At 47.6% G+C, this 20,259-nt stretch overlaps 2 protein-coding genes across 3 annotated transcripts in view; one reads left to right on the forward strand and one right to left on the reverse strand.

Moving 5' to 3' along the window:
* The window catches only part of SYN3 (synapsin III), a 316,630-nt gene that overhangs the window by 139,909 nt on the left and 156,462 nt on the right, over positions 1-20,259 (reverse strand). The window lies entirely within an intron of this gene.
* Positions 1-20,259, forward strand: part of TIMP3 (TIMP metallopeptidase inhibitor 3) — a 45,182-nt gene that overhangs the window by 12,288 nt on the left and 12,635 nt on the right. Inside the window, exon 2 of the mRNA XM_088459234.1 lies at positions 19,726-19,808. Coding sequence (XP_088315360.1) covers positions 19,726-19,808 — 83 coding nt within the window. The remainder of the gene's footprint in view (positions 1-19,725; positions 19,809-20,259) is intronic.

Consider the following 20,259-nt stretch of genomic DNA (forward strand, 5'->3'; position numbering starts at 1 on the left):
TGTCCGTTGTATTTTATAACTTGTTTTTACATGTCTTTCGGCTATAAATCACAGATGTAACCGCCCGTGCGAAGGCCCCGAGTAGCAGGCGCAAATCTCATTGGGTACGAATTACAGTTCAGGGGGTTTTAGATCCCATTTTCCTTAGTGGCAAGATACAGGATGATGCGCCATGTTTCTGGGGTCAGTAAATGGCCCCTCATTAGATTGTTTGCAGGATGGAAAAGGCGATATTGGTCTATATATATATATATATATATATATATATATATATAATATAGAGTAAGGCCGAGCCCCATACCTACCCTATATGTGACAAGATAAGGGAGATATAAAACTTTACATTACATGAGCGGGCGATTGCCGGGGATTCCGCATTTCCATTTGCGCTGTATGGTTTCCAAAGCCAAAAATTCTAAACCAAAAATATTGGAGTGACTCTGGTCTGTAAATTGTTCACGGTTTCGCACAAGGACGGTTTAGATTAGGAGTATTCAACATTTGGCCCTCCAACTGTTGTGGAACTACACATCCCAGCCACAGTTTTATCATGCTCTAATTGTAAACCTGTTGCAGGGCATACTGGCAGGGCCCAGAAATTATGGGGCCCAGGACTGGCAGAATAGACAGGGCATGCCCCCCCAACCCCATCCTCTCCCATGTTTTTGCAACTCCAGCACTGTAGTGTCTCTCCAGTTCCTGCCAGCCCCCCTTCTGTGTCTCCCCTGCCAGCCCCCCTTCTGTGTCTCCCCTGCCAGCCCCCCTTCTGTGTCTCCCCTGCCAGCCCCCCTTCTGTGTCTCCCCTGCCAGCCTCCCTCCTGTGTCTCCCCTGCCAGCCCCCCTTCTGTGTCTCCCCTGCCAGCCTCCCTTCTGTGTCTCCCCTGCCAGCCTCCCTTCTGTGTCTCCCCTGCCAGCCCCCCTTCTGTGGCTCCCCTGCCAGCCCCCCTTCTGTGTCTCCTCTGCCAGCCCCCCTTCTGTGTCTCCCCTGCCAGCCCCCCTTCTGTGTCTCCTCTGCCAGTCCCATTCTGTGTCTCCCCTGCCAGCCCCCCTTCTGTGTCTCCCCTGCCAGCCCCCCTTCTGTGTCTCCCCTGCCAGTCCCCTTCTGTGTCTCCCCTGCCAGCCCCCCCTCTGTGTCTCCCCTGCCAGCCTCCCTTCTGTGTCTCCTCTGCCAGTCCCCTTCTGTGTCTCCTCTGCCAGCCTCCCTTCTGTGACTTCCCTGCCAGCCCCCCTTCTGACTCCCCTGCAAGCCCTTCTGTGTCTCCCCTGCCAGCCCCCTTCCATGTCTCCTCTGCCAGCCTCCCTTCTGTGACTTCCCTGCCAGCCCCCCTTTCTGACTCCCCTGCAAGCCCTTCCGTGTCTCCCCTGCCAGCCCCTCTTCCGTGTCTCCCCTGCCAGCCTCCCTTCTGTGTCTCCCCTGCCAGCCCCCCTTCTGTGTCTCCCCTGCCAGCCCCCCTCCTGTGTCTCCCCTGCCAGCCTCCCTCCTGTGTCTCCCCTGCCAGCCCCCCTTCTGTGTCTCCCCTGCCTGCCCCCCCTTCTGTGTTAAATGTAAAAATTAGAACTGTTGATGTAGTCCTAGGCATGAACTGTATATAGCGCCCCCTTTTGTGTCTCCTGCTTCGCTTTGACGGACCCTCGTCTCCAGCCACATCCAGTTGTTACAACCTTTATCCCTTTTGTTGGGGGTTTAAATGTCCCTTTGATTTGTGCTGATAACGCATAAAATTCACATGAATGGAACGGGCAGCTGTTGCGTGCACTTGTGTCGGCGAGGTGAGGACACTGTAATGGCGAGGTGAGGACACTGTAATGGCGAGGTGAGGACACTGTAATGGCGAGGTGAGGACACTGTAATGGCGAGGTGAGGACACTGTAATGGCGAGATGAGGACACTGTAATGGCGAGGTGAGGACACTGTAATGGCGAGGTGAGGACACTGTAATGGCGAGGTGAGGACACTGTAATGGCGAGGTGAGGACACGTGCCATTGTCCAGGCTTCAAGCTCCTTGCAAGTCAGTGCATCTTATTTTAGGAGCGCATAAAGGACAGGCACGCGATTGACACAGCTCATCCTTGCCCAGATCTGCATGAAATAAATGACACAGAGCTGTTTGGGAGAGCTAGTATACACTCGCAGCTGCTGATGTACTGCTGGTAATGAAAGATATATTGGGGTTCTTTTTTTAAATGTTCACATTCGTTTCCATAAACCCAAGTAATTTCATACTGTCTTACCAACAAGCCCATCTAAAAGGTTTTGGCCCAAATGTACAAGCGCGCAATATTTGCAAAGTGGTAAGATTTCTTCTGCGTTTTAAGGTGCATACACACGTTCAGATCTGTCAGACAAACGATGAACTACGAACGATGAACTACGAACGATTTTACCAACGACTTCATGAACTACGAACGATTTTTGCCTGTATTACAATGAATGAAATCTGACAAATCTGACTGCAAACACATCAGATGTCAGATATCGGTATCTGACAAGCGGGAACGCGCATCGTTCATCGTTCATCTGACAAACATGTCAGAGATATCAGACTTTCCTTCAGATATGAACGATTGAACGATTTTTTTAATCGTTATTGTACAGAACGGACCGTGTGTATGCTCCATTAGAACTTAAGGAGCGTACACACTAGACGATATGCTCCCTGAGCGATGGTCTAGTGTGTCCCCGGCAGGCTGTGCTCAATGTCGTTCATGACACTGAGCACACCCGCTGAACGATATCATTAACTATATCGTTCAGCGACGGGCTCTCTCCCCCATTCCCCAACATGCAGCAACCTGATAATATTGTCAGGTTGGCCTGCATGTTTGCCAGATGAACGATAAAAACGGACGACCTGTGGGAATGCGCATCGTTGGTCGTTCATCATGATCGTTCATCGTTTAGGTGAAAAAATGGACGATAAAGTGAACGACTGAACGATATCGTTATCGTTCAGTCGTCCACTTTAATCGCCCAGTGTGTACGCACCATAAGATTTAAAGAAGCTTTTTTTTTTTTTTTTACAATTCAAAACCAACTTGATGCAAAAAAAAATCACCGCGGTAAACCTTGCTGCTAAATTGCCCAAATCTTGTCACTTTACAGAATCTCCCACTCTCAAATTTGGGCCTTTGTGTTTTGTTTTGTTTTACCTTACATCCTTGTCCGTCATGTATTGGCATATGACTGCCCTGGGCTGAATAGACAAGCGGCACATCTGATAGGGAGTTTATTTATCTCCATACTTTGTAGTGGGATTGTAAATTGCTTTATCTCTATATAAATCCCAGTCCAGAGCATTAAATATGTAAAAACTCCCATAAATAGGATCTGCATAAAACAGTTTATTCTAATACAACTAAGGGCCTGATAAATTGCGGATGGCAACTTTGATTGCAATAGCGATTACGTGCGCAGTCTCTCTGCGATAGGGACGCCCACTTTACCTTACACACATCCGTAATCCTTAGCAAGACTGCGAAACCATCAGTAACTTCAAGTACCATCGCAGCCTCACGCACACTTGCACAAGCTCTGACCTTACTCAGGAATTGCTAACCTCATTGCACGCTATGAGTACTCAGGCTGCGTACGGCATCGCAGTGGATAAAATCTGCACACCCATGCAACAGCATTCAAACGCACTGGCACGCCTGCTTTTCGCCGACTACCCCCTGCCACCTCCCACAAACGGCACTTCCTGTCAATCAATCTGCGATGGGTCTGCGGACTAGTCGCAGTCCGCAACAATCGGCCGATTGCGTGCGTATTAGCAGTTGCGATCCTTGCTGAATCAGGCCTTATGTCAGTAGTAATTAATGAACACTAGTATTATAAACAATATCATATGTCTTTTTAAAAGTCTTGGGGCCTGATTCAGACCCACTCGCGAGCGGCTGTCCGCTCGCAAGTGGGTCGATGTTCTGGACTGAGCATGCGCACGACGGATCAAAGGGGGCGTGCTGTCGATGTTGATTGACAGCACGCCCCCTTTGGTAGGCGTGCCGGGGGCGTGCCTCCCTGACGGGGGCGTTCCCACGGGAACGCCTCCCGTCAAAAGCCGGCCCACTGACATCACTAGTGATGTCAGTGGGAGTGATTTTGGCTCTGATAGAGCCAAAATCACTCCGGAGCTTGCGGTTGAAAACCTCAACCGCAGGCTCCGGCTCGCAGTTTCGATGGTTGCGATGGTCACGACCATCGCGGCCATCAAAATGCACGCTCGTATAGCCTGTGGGTGGTGACCCACAGCTATACGAGCGTCCAGCAGGACGCTCCATTTTCATGGAGACCGGCCCTCATTCAGAGCGTGCGCTCTGCTCAGAGCGTACGGCTCTGAATGAGGGCCTTGTTCCCTGTATAGAAACACTCTGAGGTATATTTACAAAGCAGCTATTGCAAAGTGCAAAAAAAAAAACCCTGGACTTTGTACTTATTATTAATGCCACTTTAAATTTCGAGGTCAAACTCGCCAAAAAGCGAAGTCTTGCAAAAAAATCTCCGCTTCGTAAATTTACACCTCTGTCTCTATTTACCCGGTCACCGCATTGGGACGATACATTTGTGAGACGATGGGCAGAACTTCAGTCAAACAAATGGAGGGTTCTGATCTGATCATGAAAAGTTTATTAAAATGTCCATTCATTTGTTTTATGCGTTTTCCATGCGCCCCACCACATAAATTCACCCCTCGCCTCCCACAATGTGAGGACATTGACAATGCTGGAAGTCGGTTTCTGGTCGGACTGCTCTCGCTGTAACGCAACACCCAGTATGCAATGCTCTGCAGAGCTCTTTCTGAGGTAAAGAAGATACGCACAGGACTTGGTCCTCAGAGAAATTAGGTCATTTAAAGGAGCTTTGAAGAAAAGGATAAAAGAAAAGGTCACCCACCACCATTGTGTATGCGCGTGACCTCAGGATGTGGGTGAGAGGCAAAAGTGCAATTGTTCACCTTATCCAGTGTGACAATTGTTTGTCCTTTGTGCGAGACGAGGCCTGCCCTTTTCCCGGCTCACTGTGCTGTGCCGCGCTACTTGGGGCTATGCAAGACCACCGATTTATGGTCCACCCAGCTCCTGATACAAAGACAGGCAGATTTTATCTGTCCTACAATTTTTACTCTTGAGAGAAAAGTCCCTGGTAGCAGGTATTGGGGAGTCGACCGAATGTAAGAATAATGTTTAGGTGCATGTATGTGTAAAGGTGTGTACATTGCTGGAAGGCGTTCAGATGAACATTGACATTAAACAGTGGGGGTCTTCGTATTATCAACTGTGACCCTGAGGCTCATTCTGGACTCTGCAAGTATTCTGCACGTTGATCTTAAGCTGGGTACACACTGGGCGATATATATCGCGAGCGTGTTGGCGGGTCTGTGAACGACGTTGGGACTGCGGGTTCACCCTTTCAGTGTTTTTCCAACAGCAGAAATTGTCAAAGATTGGATTATAGCAAAAATATACTGGTAGGTTACTTGGTTCCTAGCAAAAAATGAACCCTAGTGTGTATGTGTGTGTGAGTACATGTGGTAGGGAGCATAGACTGGTGCAGGGACTGATGTGACCGGCTACATATTATCTGTAAAGCGCTGCGGAAAATGTGGTGTGCACTATATAAATGACTGGCAATAACTAAATGGTGACTTCACTGTGTGAGTGCGATGAGTGACCAAAGACACTTGGGTCATTTACGTGAGGAGGGTGGGGAATCGGAATTCCTCTTTAAGAACGCATTTAAAACATCGGGCGCAGTGTTTGTGCAGCTGGACATTGCAGTGAGGTCAGACGGCACATGGCGAGGAGTTGACTACGGCCCTTCCTGTCTAATTAACCTGAGGTTATGGTACCCATCCTCAGAGCAGCCCTGTGCCGGCCCCGCCTCCGGACATGTGACATTACGCGAGGGGGCGGGCCACTGGCAGGAGACAGTGCAGAGCTCCGGGCACTGCAGGCTGCGGTCCCTCTGTGCGGCACGTTAGCAGCGCTACTGGCCGCAAGATGCTGTTCCAGGGCCCCGGCTAGGCAGATGCAGAGGCCGTAGGGTGAGGCAGCACACCCCTCCTCATGGTACCCAGTGAACTGATCGCTTACAGTCAAATGAATATTGTTTCGATCCCACACCGTCTCTTGTGCATAGGTGACGGGAGCGTTTAAAAGCCGCTGAACAAAAATGTCAATGATTCCTGCTTCCAGCTCTATGTATATGAATATACTAGGTTTATACCAACATGGAGCCGCACTACTACCATGTTATGTTATGTTATGGGAATCATAAATACAAGGAAAACCCGTCCTGATCATATCATAACGAGTTGCAGAATCTACATCCGCAGAGCTGGAATACGGCCCACTCTCATTTACTGCATTAATAATGAATGTATTCGCTATACCTTTCTAGTTTTCAGCAGTCGGGCGTTTCTGAGTGACTGGCCTGTACTTATGATATAAAAATATATAATAATTCCGCTCCTGCCTTTGGCACGGAGAAGGAATAAAATGTTTGCTGAGCCCAGGAATGTACGGTGCTTAATGTAACATCTTACTGTGGAATGTGGAATACCAGCGCGGCCGCCAATCGTCTTGCGATCTACTTAGCCTAGTAGGAATTCTGCCCCCAGGGGAGCCTTAAAGAGGCTAACCCCCCTCTAAGGGTCGCTTCAAGGCCTCCTGCATACCTAGCACCTTTGTTGTCTCTCCTCAAGTTCAAGTGCAGCTTATTAACCCTCTATCCCGCCAGGGGCCATAAAGACATACCGTACCGGTCAAAGGGCGATTTGACCGCTACGGTGAGTGAAGACTATTAGTCAGCGTCCATTTTGAATTTCCGCACGCGGTCAACAAAAAAAATAAATAAAATGATAGCCAGTTTGGGCGGCCTTGCATCAAAAAATAATATCAGACCTTTTCATATTGAGCAACACGGTGAACTGCGGGGAAGATATTTGTGTTGAAGTACCACTAACGCACGGTAGTACTTCCGGATAGGTCCCAAGAGTCGTCCTTGGTGACTGACCTTTGTTCTATCGCCTCCTTTACGTTGAAATCCAGCTGTGCTCAGGGATATCCTTTCACACTGGCCTGCCGGGCCTGGATCTCGTCAGCATCAGGAAAGGAAGGAGAGGTGCTAATGCCTTGCAGGAAGAGTCAGGATTTTAATTAGCGATGTTGGGGATTCTCTGCGAAAATAACAAACTGGAGGGCTGCGCACTCAGGTGCTGGGTCCTCAGGGCGGTTACACAATACGTCAAATGGGAGCATTTAAGCCAGAATAATAATGATTGCATAAAGCTTCCTGCTGCTTTTATTGGCTATTTTGTTATGGTGCCTGCGTGATTTCTATACCGTCTGTCCGCGCCTCGCATTCTTCCGCTTCAGCTGTACAGGGTGCAATGTGGATTGTCTCCAAAGGAAGACCTGTATCAGCACTTGGAAGTAATTGTCTGCCTACAGGAAACGGGCGTCCATCGAGTATTCTGCAAGTGGGAGGATGTCCAGGTTCGTTGTGTACAGATGTTCTCCAGAAATATCTGAATTTCAGCCATTTATCATCTTCGTCAAAGAAGGGGCTTTTGTCACTTGCGTCTTTTGTATTATTTCGCCCAGCGCCCTCCTGTACTGCGTAACGAAAATACTTGTTATTGGATACAAAAAAGCTGAAGGCAGTACTCCCTTATAGGTCTATTGTGCGATCTTGGTACTTTTTCGACCAATCTGCTCGACCATCGTAATATTGTGTGTACCCACCCAATCCGCCGTTTTCACCCGTCGATCATTGCACGGTTGTTCTGCACGTCCGATGGGACGATTCCACGGGCGACGTAGTGTTGTTACATGAAGCGTCGTAATGATATATCGTATTGACGTACGATGGATCATGACGTGTGTAGGACGATGCAATATATATCGTTACGTCGGACCGCTGCGTCGCTAGACGGCACTGGCGCTCAGGTGTGTACCCAGCGTAGGACACAGGAAGAGCCATTGGCTAAGTGCATGCAACTACAGTAGTCACATTGACTATGCTTACCATAAGGACAGTCCCGGGGCAGAATGCTGACATGTCGACATTGTGCATGTCCACAGTCGGCATGTCAGCATAACGTTTTTCTATTGTTAGAGCCCTAACACTAACCCTAACTGCAGCCTAACATAACCCTAAACCTGTAATGTCAACATAATGACAACATACCCATTGGCCCTACCGGTGTGACTCCGCGGCCTCCGCCGCCCATGCAGCAGGGTTTAAATGTACGTCCATGTGTTCCAGTGGTTTTAAATGAATCTGATAAATTCCAGGGCAACAGGCAAAGAGGGAAGAAAGAACCCAGCGACACCCTGAGATTTACAGCACCTAATCAGTTATCGGGATTGGAATAGATTCCACTGTTATGTCCCATGACGAATGTAAAAAAACCCCTGTAATCAATAACTATCCCCAGTCAGCTGCTGAGAACGTGACTCCTAATGATGGGAAAAAAAGCAAAACACAATGACATTCAGGATGGAAAGACCCCCCCCCCCCAATCCCCCCAGCTATGGATTCCCCTGCTGGCTGATGGGGTAAGGCCTGTGAGCGATCACTCAGGATGAGGACAATGGGAGAGCGGACGGATCAATCCGGTTTAATAAGTAAACACATCTTGTCTGAGAGTCAGGACCTCACACATACGCTGATGTCATTAGGTGGTGCGCGCAGAGAGCCTGGGGAAGGAGGATTTCTCTACTGTTACATCTGTCATTGGTTAAGACTCTTTTTTTTTTCTTCATTATCACGTTGGTGCTTCAGTCAGAAATAACATTTGTGAATCTCCTCTTGAAAGACCACACACATCACTGTAAGCCACTATACCCCGTCAGATGGGGCTTATTTCCTTGCAAAATCCAAACATACGGCAGTGCTGTGAGTGACAGTGGATAACAGATGGGGTGACGCCAACAGCAACGTAAGCGCTGAAGAGAGTCTATAACCCCAGGCGCTGTATAGAGTGCATGTAACACTACACACACATGGGTGGGGGGATTTACAGTTCAAAGAGGCAGATTTTCATACAGCCAAAAATATGCGCCTGCTCATTTACATTTCCACGCTTGTATTTTTAAAAAACACCCGTCTTAAACTTAAAATCTAGCATATAAGTGTGTCTGTTGCAAACATGCGCCAAACGTCATTCGAATGGACACCATCTTGTGTAGTACGGATGGTGACTATTCAGAGCGGCGTGCTTCACTTACAAAATAAAACCCCCTCTGCACTCGCACATGGTCCCCCTGATCTGTCCTTAGAGGACCTACAAGTATTAGGGGTCTATTTACTAAGCAGTGTTAGGAGACAGAGTGAAAAGTGATAAGAAAGTGATGAGGTGCCAGCCAATCAGCTCCCAACTGTCATTTTTCAAACACAGCCTGTGAGGTGACAGTTGGAAGCTGATTGGCTGGCACCTTATCACTTTCTTATCACTTTTCACTCTGTCTCCTAACACTGCTTAGTAACTAGACCCCTTAGATACGTGGAGCTCACAGTACTGTGGGGAGCAATGTCCGCACGCAGTGTGGCGAATCATAATGTCACATGATGCGCAAAATGAGGACGTGAAATGTTCCAGAGCAGTCTCAGGGTAAATATTCACCCACCGTGTGTTAACAGATTTGTTGTTTAACATTGAGAAATGGCCACTGCTGTGTTCTGTTTGTTGTGCCCGCTGGCTGCTTTTGTTAGTATATGATATTATTCTGTGGGCTTTACAAGTTATTGGTATCGAACAGCCGGATTTACCATTCAGTATTCTCCTATTACGACCTGTGGTCATGTCACATTACAAGGTGTTGTATATAGTACTACATAGGATATTACGAGTGTATATGGATGGTGCTTTACATGTCATGTTAGTTAGTGTTCCATTATCACGTCCAACTTGGTCTGCAAAGTAACATTTCATAAGTTGATTTCTAAAGCTGCATACACACGTAAAGACTTTCTGTCCAACCATCCAACTAGGTGATTGGTTGGAATGATAAATCTGGTAACTAATGGGAGCAAATGACAATCAGCAATTTGCTCCCAAATTACCCTGTTTCTCTTTTCTGACAGACACTGAGGGGCTGATTCCAGAAGCATCTGCGACCGCTTTTTTTCTGCTAAAGGCTGCGGCAGCCTACTTACTAGCAAGAATCTGTCCGTGTACGCCCATTATTTTTACGTACGCAGCCGTAGTCATGAGCTTTTGGACATGCACCCGTTCCGTAATGGGTACAAAGAATTTGTCTGAAACAGGCGCCCCGTCGCCCTCTGCGCGGAGCTGACACTCAGATTAGCATAATTGCCCAAGTCTTAATGAGTCCCGTAATGTCTGAAAAAGAGCGAGGTATAAATTCCGGCCTTGTCCATGGGACCATTAAGGCTTCGGCCATTATCAGTGACCAGCATGGAACGACTCTGCTCCTGAAGTAAAGGGGCCCATACATGATGATTGTGTAAAAAATCGGCAATGTATGTGGTTCACAGATTGCCGATCCTGACCATGAAGTGATTGGAATCGGTGAAACGGTTTGTCCAACATGCTGGATTTCACTGACCAATCGGGGCTGTAGTGTATGGTAACTATCAGCCGATTGGCAGACAGTTAAGGTGTGTACACACGATACGATTAAAATGCACGATATGAACGATAACGATATCGATCATATGGTTATCGTTCAGATTGTGCATAAAGTTATCGTCCATCGACCGTGCATGCAGGCCAACCCGGTTGATATCGAGCAGGTTACTATAGGGACCCGTGATCGTTATCACGGGTCGCTGGCCGTCGGTGTTGTGCTGGATGATCGATATTGATCATCCAGCACACCCGGGAGATCGTTCAGCGTTATCGGTTATCGCTGACAGTCGTCCCGTGTGTATGCACCATTACTAGTATTTTACTAGTAAAATGGGCACTTTCATGATTTGCAGATCTGATCTTTGGATGATAAAAGATCCGCAAATCACTGAATAAGATTTGCAATGTAAGGCCACATATTGGTCGGTTGGAGAATTATTAAAACAGGGGGGAAAAATGCAGAATCTGTGAATCCTTTTTGTTTTTTAGTGATTACTGATGTGTGGGCCTCACGTCTCCTATAAAGGTGAGGAAGGACGCCTCCAGCTCAGTGACATGAAGAATGTCAGGAGATCGGTTTTCCCTCATCCCTTACAGGACTATTGTGGGAAACTGTTACTTCCGAAAGGATCCATGTGAAAGCTTTGGACTATTTGACACCTCACTGATCCCCCCCTCTTGGCCCGGCCTGCGGCGATGAGCTATGCTTTGAACTGCGTTCCACATACATTGCACTCGGTCACCCTTTTATTTCCGGTCGCTGGTTAACTTTTTATTTTTGTATGTTTTGTTGGTCTGTTTTGACTCTGACCCAGAGCATGCTGGGAAATCTTCCAGGTACCTGCCCAGAGATCTGAGGTAGATGGCAGCAGTGGGGAGTTTTCTCTCAGCACTGTCAAGTTTTGTTGATGATAACAGCAGTTTTTTCTTTTCTGTATATCTGGGCAACCAAGGAGGAGAAGGCTATGGGAAAAGGAGCATTCCCACCCAGCTTATTGTAATACAGAGGTTCCAGGCTGCATCTTGTGAATACACAAGTTGTATAGCTATCACTTGTGACAGGAGGGTGCAATTTGATATATATTACAAGCTGCAAAGTCCTGAATCAGCAGCACAACAAAGTAACCACAGGGGGCAGGATGTATTAAGGATCGCATCCACGATACGGTGCATCACGCCTCTTATCGGGTACATACCGGGGTTAATTACCCCGGTATGTACTAAGAAATGCGATTAAAATCACAATCCTCGCCGACAGGGTAGCTTGGAGGGATCTGATTGGGTCCTCAGGGCATCTTGATAAGAAGCACTTGGGCTTCTACTGGGTAACGCACCGCCATCTTAAGATGGAGTTACCCACCATTCCGGTGCTTAGTACATATGGAAAATGCTATAAACCCCCTGAAAACAGCATTTTTGGTGGTTTTACCGCATTTTTCTGTTTAGTACATCGCGTCCAGGATGAGGGGCGTGGGCACGTTATTAAAGTCGTATATAGGTGCCAGTGCATCTTGGCATAACAATTTAATGCAAACAGGTTAAAGAACATATAAATCCACATCTCCAAAACGTATAATACTAACATACGGGACACTAATCAAAGCGTGGTTAGGGTACGACTGAGGTAATCAGTATTCAGTTTCCAGTTCACACTATGTTCCTGCAAAAATTATTATTACTCATGAAAGAGTTAATACTATAGTACCGAAAAGTCACACTAAGTATTTACTGGTAAAATACAGTGCTGCTTGATGTCATATTTGGAAGAGTGTGGCGGGCCTATATGTAATTTAAGGTCCTGTCAGCAGCTCCACCCGGAACTCTCCCTGGTTTACACACGGAAAGAGAATCCTACAGCTCTTAAAAGTCCACAGCTTCTGATGCCTGGGAAGTGGTGATGCCAGCTCTCTCACCCCTGTGACTTACATATAACCTCTCTGGGACCAGAGGAGCTTCTTAGGTTACTGGATTCCCGGGATACCAGGCCCAGCGGAATTTCCTAGAGTACATATGAGGAGATTCTATGGAAGCGTTACGGCCATGTGCGGATTAGGGGAGGCTGGCACAGGTGAGACCTTTACGTGGAGCCTAGAACACACGAAGCACAATCCCTGTGTACGTCCCACTGTCCAGGATCAGGTGACCTATACCATAAAGCGTGAAACATATACGTTTAATACTTTATGAATTAAAAAACGGTGGCGCTGGCATATTACTTTATTCCGACAGTTGCAGCCACCGGCGAAGTAAAAATGTCTGTTCTATTATCAAAAACGCAAAATGGGCGCAAGTGCGGGCGCCTGCGGAAGCCAAATATTGTACATTATGCTAATGCGCGTATCTTTCAGGCTTCACGTGTACGTTCACACCGCGCAGTGATTTTCATCATCATTAGTATCAGTACCAGCCCTACGCAGAGTGTAAAAGATACGTCGGAAACAGGTGTCCCTCCTTCGTACGCATTTTTCAGGCGAGAATGGCAGTCTGGGTACGCGTCCCACGACACACCCCTGACACTCCCACAAGGCAGGTCATTTGCAAGGTAGCCGCAGATCTAGGCCACACGCTGAGCGGACCCACCACTCTCCTTCCTCTTATCAAGGCGCGGATGCGCAGTCCGCAATTTCTGTTTGCAACGCATTTACGGGCTGTAAATATTCACGAGATGCGTCTGCTTTTGCCGCTGTGTTCAGTGCTGTACATGGTGATGCCGACCGCCGGCTTCCCGATTGTCTAATCCCGGCAAGGTACTAATGAGAGGCGTCTAAATCCTGACGCCTGTCATTAGACCTACGCCGGGAGCCCGACGTCCAGCATACCGAACGAAGGTAAGCCGGGCGCGGACAGCCGCGGGGGGGAGGGTTAGGTTTTAGAGTTCCAGGGGGGACTTGGGGTTTAGGCACCCCCCCCCCGGGACGGTTAGGTTTAGGCTAGGGGAAGGTGGGGGTTAGAGACCCCCCCTGGGGGGAGGTTAGGGTTAGGCACCCCCGGGGGGAGGTTAGGGTTAGGCACCTCCCCTGGGAGACTTAGGTTTAGGCTACAGGGAAGTGGGGGCTAGGTTTAGGCACTTAGAGGGGGGTTAGGGTTAGGCACTTGGGGGGGAGGTTAGGGTTAGGCACCCCTAAAGGAGGGTTAGGGTAGTGAATTAGCTTAGCGATGTTTACCTAATTAGCAGTCGGGATCTTCACCTCTCCGCTGACGGTATTTGAATACCTACTACATCCGAAAATACTGTAGGAATGATTGATTGATGGTGACATGGATAACATGACCAGGCAGCGTAAGAAAATAACTTTGAGAGCTCTTTGCAGGTGGAAATAAAAAATAAAATATATTCTCTTTCAAACGTGGCCATGCATGAATAACTTCTGCTTTGTGATCTGACTGAGCAATAGGATGGATACACGGTGCGGAAATGAGATTAGCCAAAAATATCTTTAAAAAACAAAACAAGCTAAGTTGTTACTTCGCCGTACATGGTTCAGAGATAAGCAATTGTGGATAAGCCTCAGTCAGCTCTCACAATGTAAGTATGATGGATGCTGCCCAGAGTCCTGCAAACTCTAGGCGAAAAGGCAAGAACCCCCCAGCCAAAATAAATATACAGCATTCTGCATTTAGCGTCTTTTTCGGATCGTACTGTTGCAGTATACAAAGCCGCCTACAGTGTCTTAGGCATTTAGGATTAGAATTGTTGTCGCAAAGGAAGTGGAAGATTAGGCACAGCGTTACGTTGTCGCGATGCATGGCTCACTCGTATCGCCTTCCGTCTTTTGCCTTTTTACCCAGGTTAGCGCCTGAGTGGCACGCAGAAGCTGCGTACCCGCGCTGTGTACTTTTTATCCCATTAGTGAGGCGGATAACAGTACAGCGTGAAAAAGTGTGTGGCGGAACCCATGGTGCAGCTAAGACGCAAAGGGCCCGATTCAGGCCCGCTTGCTAGGAAGCGTTCGCACGCGGCCAGCCGATTTTTGCATTCTGCGCATGCATCGCAATGCGCGTGCACGTACCAGTGCGAGCAATCGGGAATCGTACGCTCGCCACGCATAGACTGTCCTGTGAAATGAGTGACAGGAGAGGCCGTTTGTGGGTGGTGACAGGAGCAGTCCAATAGAAACGGGGGAGTGGAGGTGCGAACGCAGGCGTGCCCGAGCGTCTTAACGTCGTTTCAGAGGCGTGCATAATTAACAAGCAGCGTCATAGTACACGTCACCTGGTTGTATTTCACACTGAAGTGCTCGCAGTGCTTGCGGTGGGGTATGGTCAATCGCAAGCGCTGTGTTCGCTTCCGATAGTACCTGATGTACCGATGGTTCCTTACACTTCCTGGAGATGACGTGCGCAAGTGGGCGTCTTAAGACAGGCTGGTGGGCGTCTACATACACAAAGCGATCGCACGCCAAGACATAGTGGGCATGAATGCCTTGCCGTGCGATCGTCTGCCTTCCTGAATTTGCATACGCATCGAGCGAGCGAACGCATCTAGCGAGCGGGTCTGAATGAGGTCCAAAGTCCGCAGCTCGCCAGTCGGGCTGTTAGGCGCCATTTGAGTATAGGTGTATGTGGAATCATTGTAGTAGAGCTCTCAGTGTAACAGATGCTATGTCCATGATAAGTATTAATGTGTAAGGCTAGGCGCACACCTCAGCAATGTACCAACGACCAGCCCGAGTGTTAAATTATCTGTTTGTACACACTAGTCAATGATGGTTTCCATAATAGGAATACACCTGATTTAATGCCATGGAAAGCGGCTCATCATTTTGGAAAATGTCGTGCATGCAGCCCAGATGAGCCTATCAGAACGATCACCAGCCCAGCGCGCTGCGTACACACTCGCATCCTCTGCCCGAACGGTCATAAGTCATCTGTTCGGCCCTGATTATTGTACAGTGTGTACCCTGCTTTACCCTCGCCTCACCCGTATGCGCTGAGTATATTGCAGGTTAGTGAGTGCTGCCGTCACAGGCCAACATTCTTAACTTGCCATCTGACTAGGGGGGGGTGAAGAATCCGGTCGGGCTGGAATTACAGTGGCCGCATTGATGCAGGTTTAAAGTTTCAGTGAAATCTGTATTTGTACACGTGTTCTGCGAGGACAAACCCAGCCCGTGGTCTCCCACATCCAACTTCATTTTACTAACAAAATAGGCAAGGCCCTCCGTAGCACCGTGGGATGGGCCCGTGCGGTTACACCTGCTCTATGTTCCTCTGCTTCAGTCTCCACAAATATTATTTCTTCTCATACAGGAAACTGTCTATATTATTCCAGCACCTCTAATATTATCACATTCAACACCGGTTCTCACCCTCTAGCTACAGATATTGTCACAATTTATACATGTGCTACTTCAGTAATAGGTACCCCGATATACTTCTGGGTGCTTCGCCAGTAATGGGTACCCCGATATATTTCTGGGTGCTCCGCCAATGATAGGCACTCCGATATACTTCATGGGTCCTAAACAAGTGACAGGCCACCCAATATACTTCAAGGGTGATATACCAGTGTTGGGTACCCCAATATACTTCAAGGGTGTTACACCAGTGATGGGTACCACAATTTACTTCATCGGTTGTTATGCCAGCGATGGGTACCCCAATATATCTTATGGGTGCTATGCCGATATATACTTCATGGGTGCTACGCCAGTGATGGGTACCCCAATTTAATTCATGGGTGCTACGCCAGTGATGGGCACCCCAATATAATTCATGGGTGCTATGCCAGTGCTGGGTACCCACTTGTGACACTCATGGATTAGGTATCAAGGAGGTTAAATATGACTTAGATCTTTAGTGAAACGTAATCGTCCCATAATTAAATGATTGCTTTCGGTCATAAATCTTACAAATCCTCAGAGATGACGCTTGGCAGGCTGGATGGGATGAGCGCCCGTCCTGTCTGCCAGGACTCTGAGGTACAGTACATGTAAGCCTGTGCATTACTGTGTAAATAAATATTCCTCAATGTTTGTGTGAGTCTGGGGATCTAAAATGCTTGTATGCCCATTAGAAGCACACTATACTTAATAAAACTTCCCCACAATCCTCTGCAAATTTCTCCTATTCCAGAACTGGGCATTTCACGGCGTTAAACGACTCGAGATTTTTCACTGCTGTCAGAAATTGGCAAGTCTGGAAAGGAATTCACGTGGCGTTTTGTATTCAAAACAGAATCCGCCATTATCCAAAGAGAAAATTATCAAGGAGATGGGTTTTCCAGCATGGCGCATTCGGATCCAAATTTAACGTGTAATTGTTATGTGCATGTAGGTTGGCACCTTGCTATTTAAACTGGAACATGGTGCCAATGTTGTTTATAGGGCTGACTATACCAGCCCTGACCAGAGGCAGGAAACCCGGTAATTTTCTCAAGGAACAGTAGCATCCATGCCTACACACACTGGAAGCGGCCATTTTGTAATCAATTGACAGACTGCATTGTCAAAATGGCTGCTGCTGGTGTTTGCAGGCGCTGGGTGCGCTTCAAGATTCAAACCTCCATGTCACAAAATGAAATTCCTGAAAGGGACATATTCTATAGCTGCGGTGGCTGGCTTCAGCTGCCGTGTGGTTTAGATGGGGGAGGGGGGTTTGTAATCCCCATAGTATCAAATGGCTGTCTTTAAATTGAAACTCATGTGGAGAAGCCAGCCAATTGCACAGACCGCAGCAATATTACACATGGAGGCTCGTGCTGAAGGTTAATGAAAACACATTATTATGATGTATTAATGCATTTCCTTAGTTTGACTACAATAAAGATATCAATGTATTTAAGTGTCTGTGCATTGGCCCATACATTGGTATCATACCCTCTCCTATCTCTACGGTAGGAAAACGTGTGTCACTCCAGCTGCTGTAGAACTGCCCATCCCAGAAGTGGGCGACATCGACAGACTGGCCAACTCTGTCGGGAGACCAGGAGACCCCACCCCAAATTCGGGTCTCTCCCGGGGCTTCCTGGAGGGTTGGCAAGTATGATGCTGAATCTGTGGCAGGGTGCAGTTGGAATGCCACACGTTGCCTACCCCTTAAAATGAGGAATCGTGCGACTTAAGCCGGGTACACACTGGAGCGATGTTGACACGCTATGTCGTTTCCGGGCCGAATCGGAATGCCATATCTGCCGCATCGCTCAATGTGTACGTCCAATATTCACGCTCCCGGTTGCTACATCATCCTATCGACTGTGCTGCACGTCCAACCAGGCGATATCACATGCGGCCCTGTTGCCGGTAATGAAGGACAGAACAAGGCATCGTTCTATCGTTCATTACCTCGTTCTGATGTGTACCCATGATCCGATATATCGTACCGGTACACATCAATCAGTGTGTACCCAGCTTTAGTATCCTGCACTCTCTGAATACACCCTGGTTCTGCAAGTAGAGGACAGCTGTGCTTGCAGACCGCATGGTGGTCTAATATGGACTGTTACGTAGTGGTCATAATGGACTGTTGCAGTCCGCTCACTCCCCGAAAGGAACTATAGTTTATTCCTCCCTTAGGTATGTCTGCATATGATCAAGAAACTGATCACTATCAGGATAAAAATGAGTTACACTGATAAGTTAATGAGACGTCTATAGTGCACTGTAGTGATTATCCCAGTCCTGGTGTTACTGTAAGACTTAAATCTGGAAGGAAAGGTATAAAATGAAATTTTTCTCATTTTAATACTGAAAGCTTACTGAGTGCCGTGTTAATTCCCAATGTCATTATGTGCAGGGTTTGGCTCTTCCTGAAGGCACTGGGAAGTGGTTAATTGCAAACTGCACTGATGGTTACTTATTGCATATTTTCGCAAGGGCTGGATTAACATTGTAACCACACAATTAACCCATCCCAGTGCCGGAGTTTTCAGTGATACATCAGCAACACAGCGGTTCTCCCAGTTTCGGATAACATTAATATAGACTAGTGATACCTGACACACTTCAGGGGCCATGTGAGTGGCCCTCTAGCCTTCAAATTGGCTGCAGGTGGCGGCTTGGAGGGCCACTGGCAACCCTAACTAACCCTGTCCTATATTGATCTAGAACATTTTATGGAGTTTGGTAAATCAATTACAAACGTGTAACAATGTCTCATAACCGCAGGGTGTATCCAGCAGACTTGCTCATAACTGCGGGGTGTATCAGGTAGTGTTGGTCGTCATTACTACAGGGTGTCTCTAGTTTTATTAAGAGGACATCATGGGTGAGGTTATTTTAACAAAACACTCAAGAGGGCTCGAGAATATGAGACCGTAAATCAGAGGACCAAATGTGTCCGAACATCTGCTTTTATTACTAGCCCCATGAACGCCTACACAGAGCGGAAGGCAGCCATTTTGTGAGTGAAACGATACTAGTCCGCCTAACACTTCACTTGGAGCTTGTAGTGAATCAATAGACTGCACCATCACAAATAGCTTGTCCCACAAAATGGCTGCCTCCACCTCAATCTATTTGATCAAGTTATAGGGCCGAACGTAATGGCCTGCAGTTTCTGTGGAATGTTCCGGGATTTCCAGGCTACTGCATTTGGCCCATTGGGGTTAAACCATCAAATGGTGATATCTTCTTTTGTTTGTTGTTTTTTGCCCAGAAAACGGGCGTTATTAATGCTGCTACGAATGCGGTAAGTGGCGGTATGTATCGCACTCGAAATGCGATGCGTGATACATCCCGCCACTTACCGCATACATAGCGATATTAATAACACCAGTATGCATGTACAATTGCAATTAAAATCACCAGCGTCACAGTTCCTGCGGCCATTCTGCCCGACTATAGGGTTACTTGGATGGTCGATTAGGGAAGGATCTGTGATCACTGTGATGTATTTGTAGGCAATTGCTGGGATCTGCGAGGCCGCCGATGGACAGTACATTTCCAGGCGGCTGTAGCATTAGCATAATTTAGCGTAGCTGCGCACAAAATCACCACATATGAATCAGGCCCAATATTCGCTATGTATTGTATGTACGATATATACAGTGTTATCATGTGTGCGGAGAACAGCAGATATTAATTTACCAGAGACGGGCAGTTATTGCATGGCTGAGTTACTCAGGAAATGCTTAGTAATTGTATATACATGGCCCTTCTCAATCCCGTATATATTTGTGTTTTCTTACAGTGATCAGAGCGAAGGTTGTGGGCAAGAAACTAATGAACGATGGGCCCTTTGGAACAATGCGATACACAGTAAAACAAATGAAGGTAAAAGAGTTCTGCTCTCTGACTGCCAATTAGGTGCAATTTATGTGTGCTCTGCATAGGTCACAGACCAGATCAGACGGTGCTCTGCATAGGTCACAGACCAGATCAGACGGTGCTCTGCATAGGTCACAGACCAGATCAGACGGTGCTCTGCATAGGTCACAGACCAGATCAGACGGTGCTCTGCATAGGTCACAGACCAGATCAGACGGTGCTCTGCATAGGTCACAGACCAGATCAGACGGTGCTCTGCATAGGTCACAGACCAGATCAGACGGTGCTCTGCATAGGTCACAGACCAGATCAAACGATGCTCTGCATAGGACACAGACCAGATCAAACGATGCTCTGCATAGGACACAGACCTGATCAAACGATGCTCTGCATAGGATACAGACCAGATCAGACGGTGCTCTGGAGTCACACACAGACCAGATCAGACGGTGCTCTG

Source organism: Taudactylus pleione, unplaced genomic scaffold (genome assembly GCF_031769625.1).
Source record: "Taudactylus pleione unplaced genomic scaffold, aTauple2 ptg000903l, whole genome shotgun sequence".
NCBI lineage: Eukaryota > Metazoa > Chordata > Amphibia > Anura > Myobatrachidae > Taudactylus > Taudactylus pleione.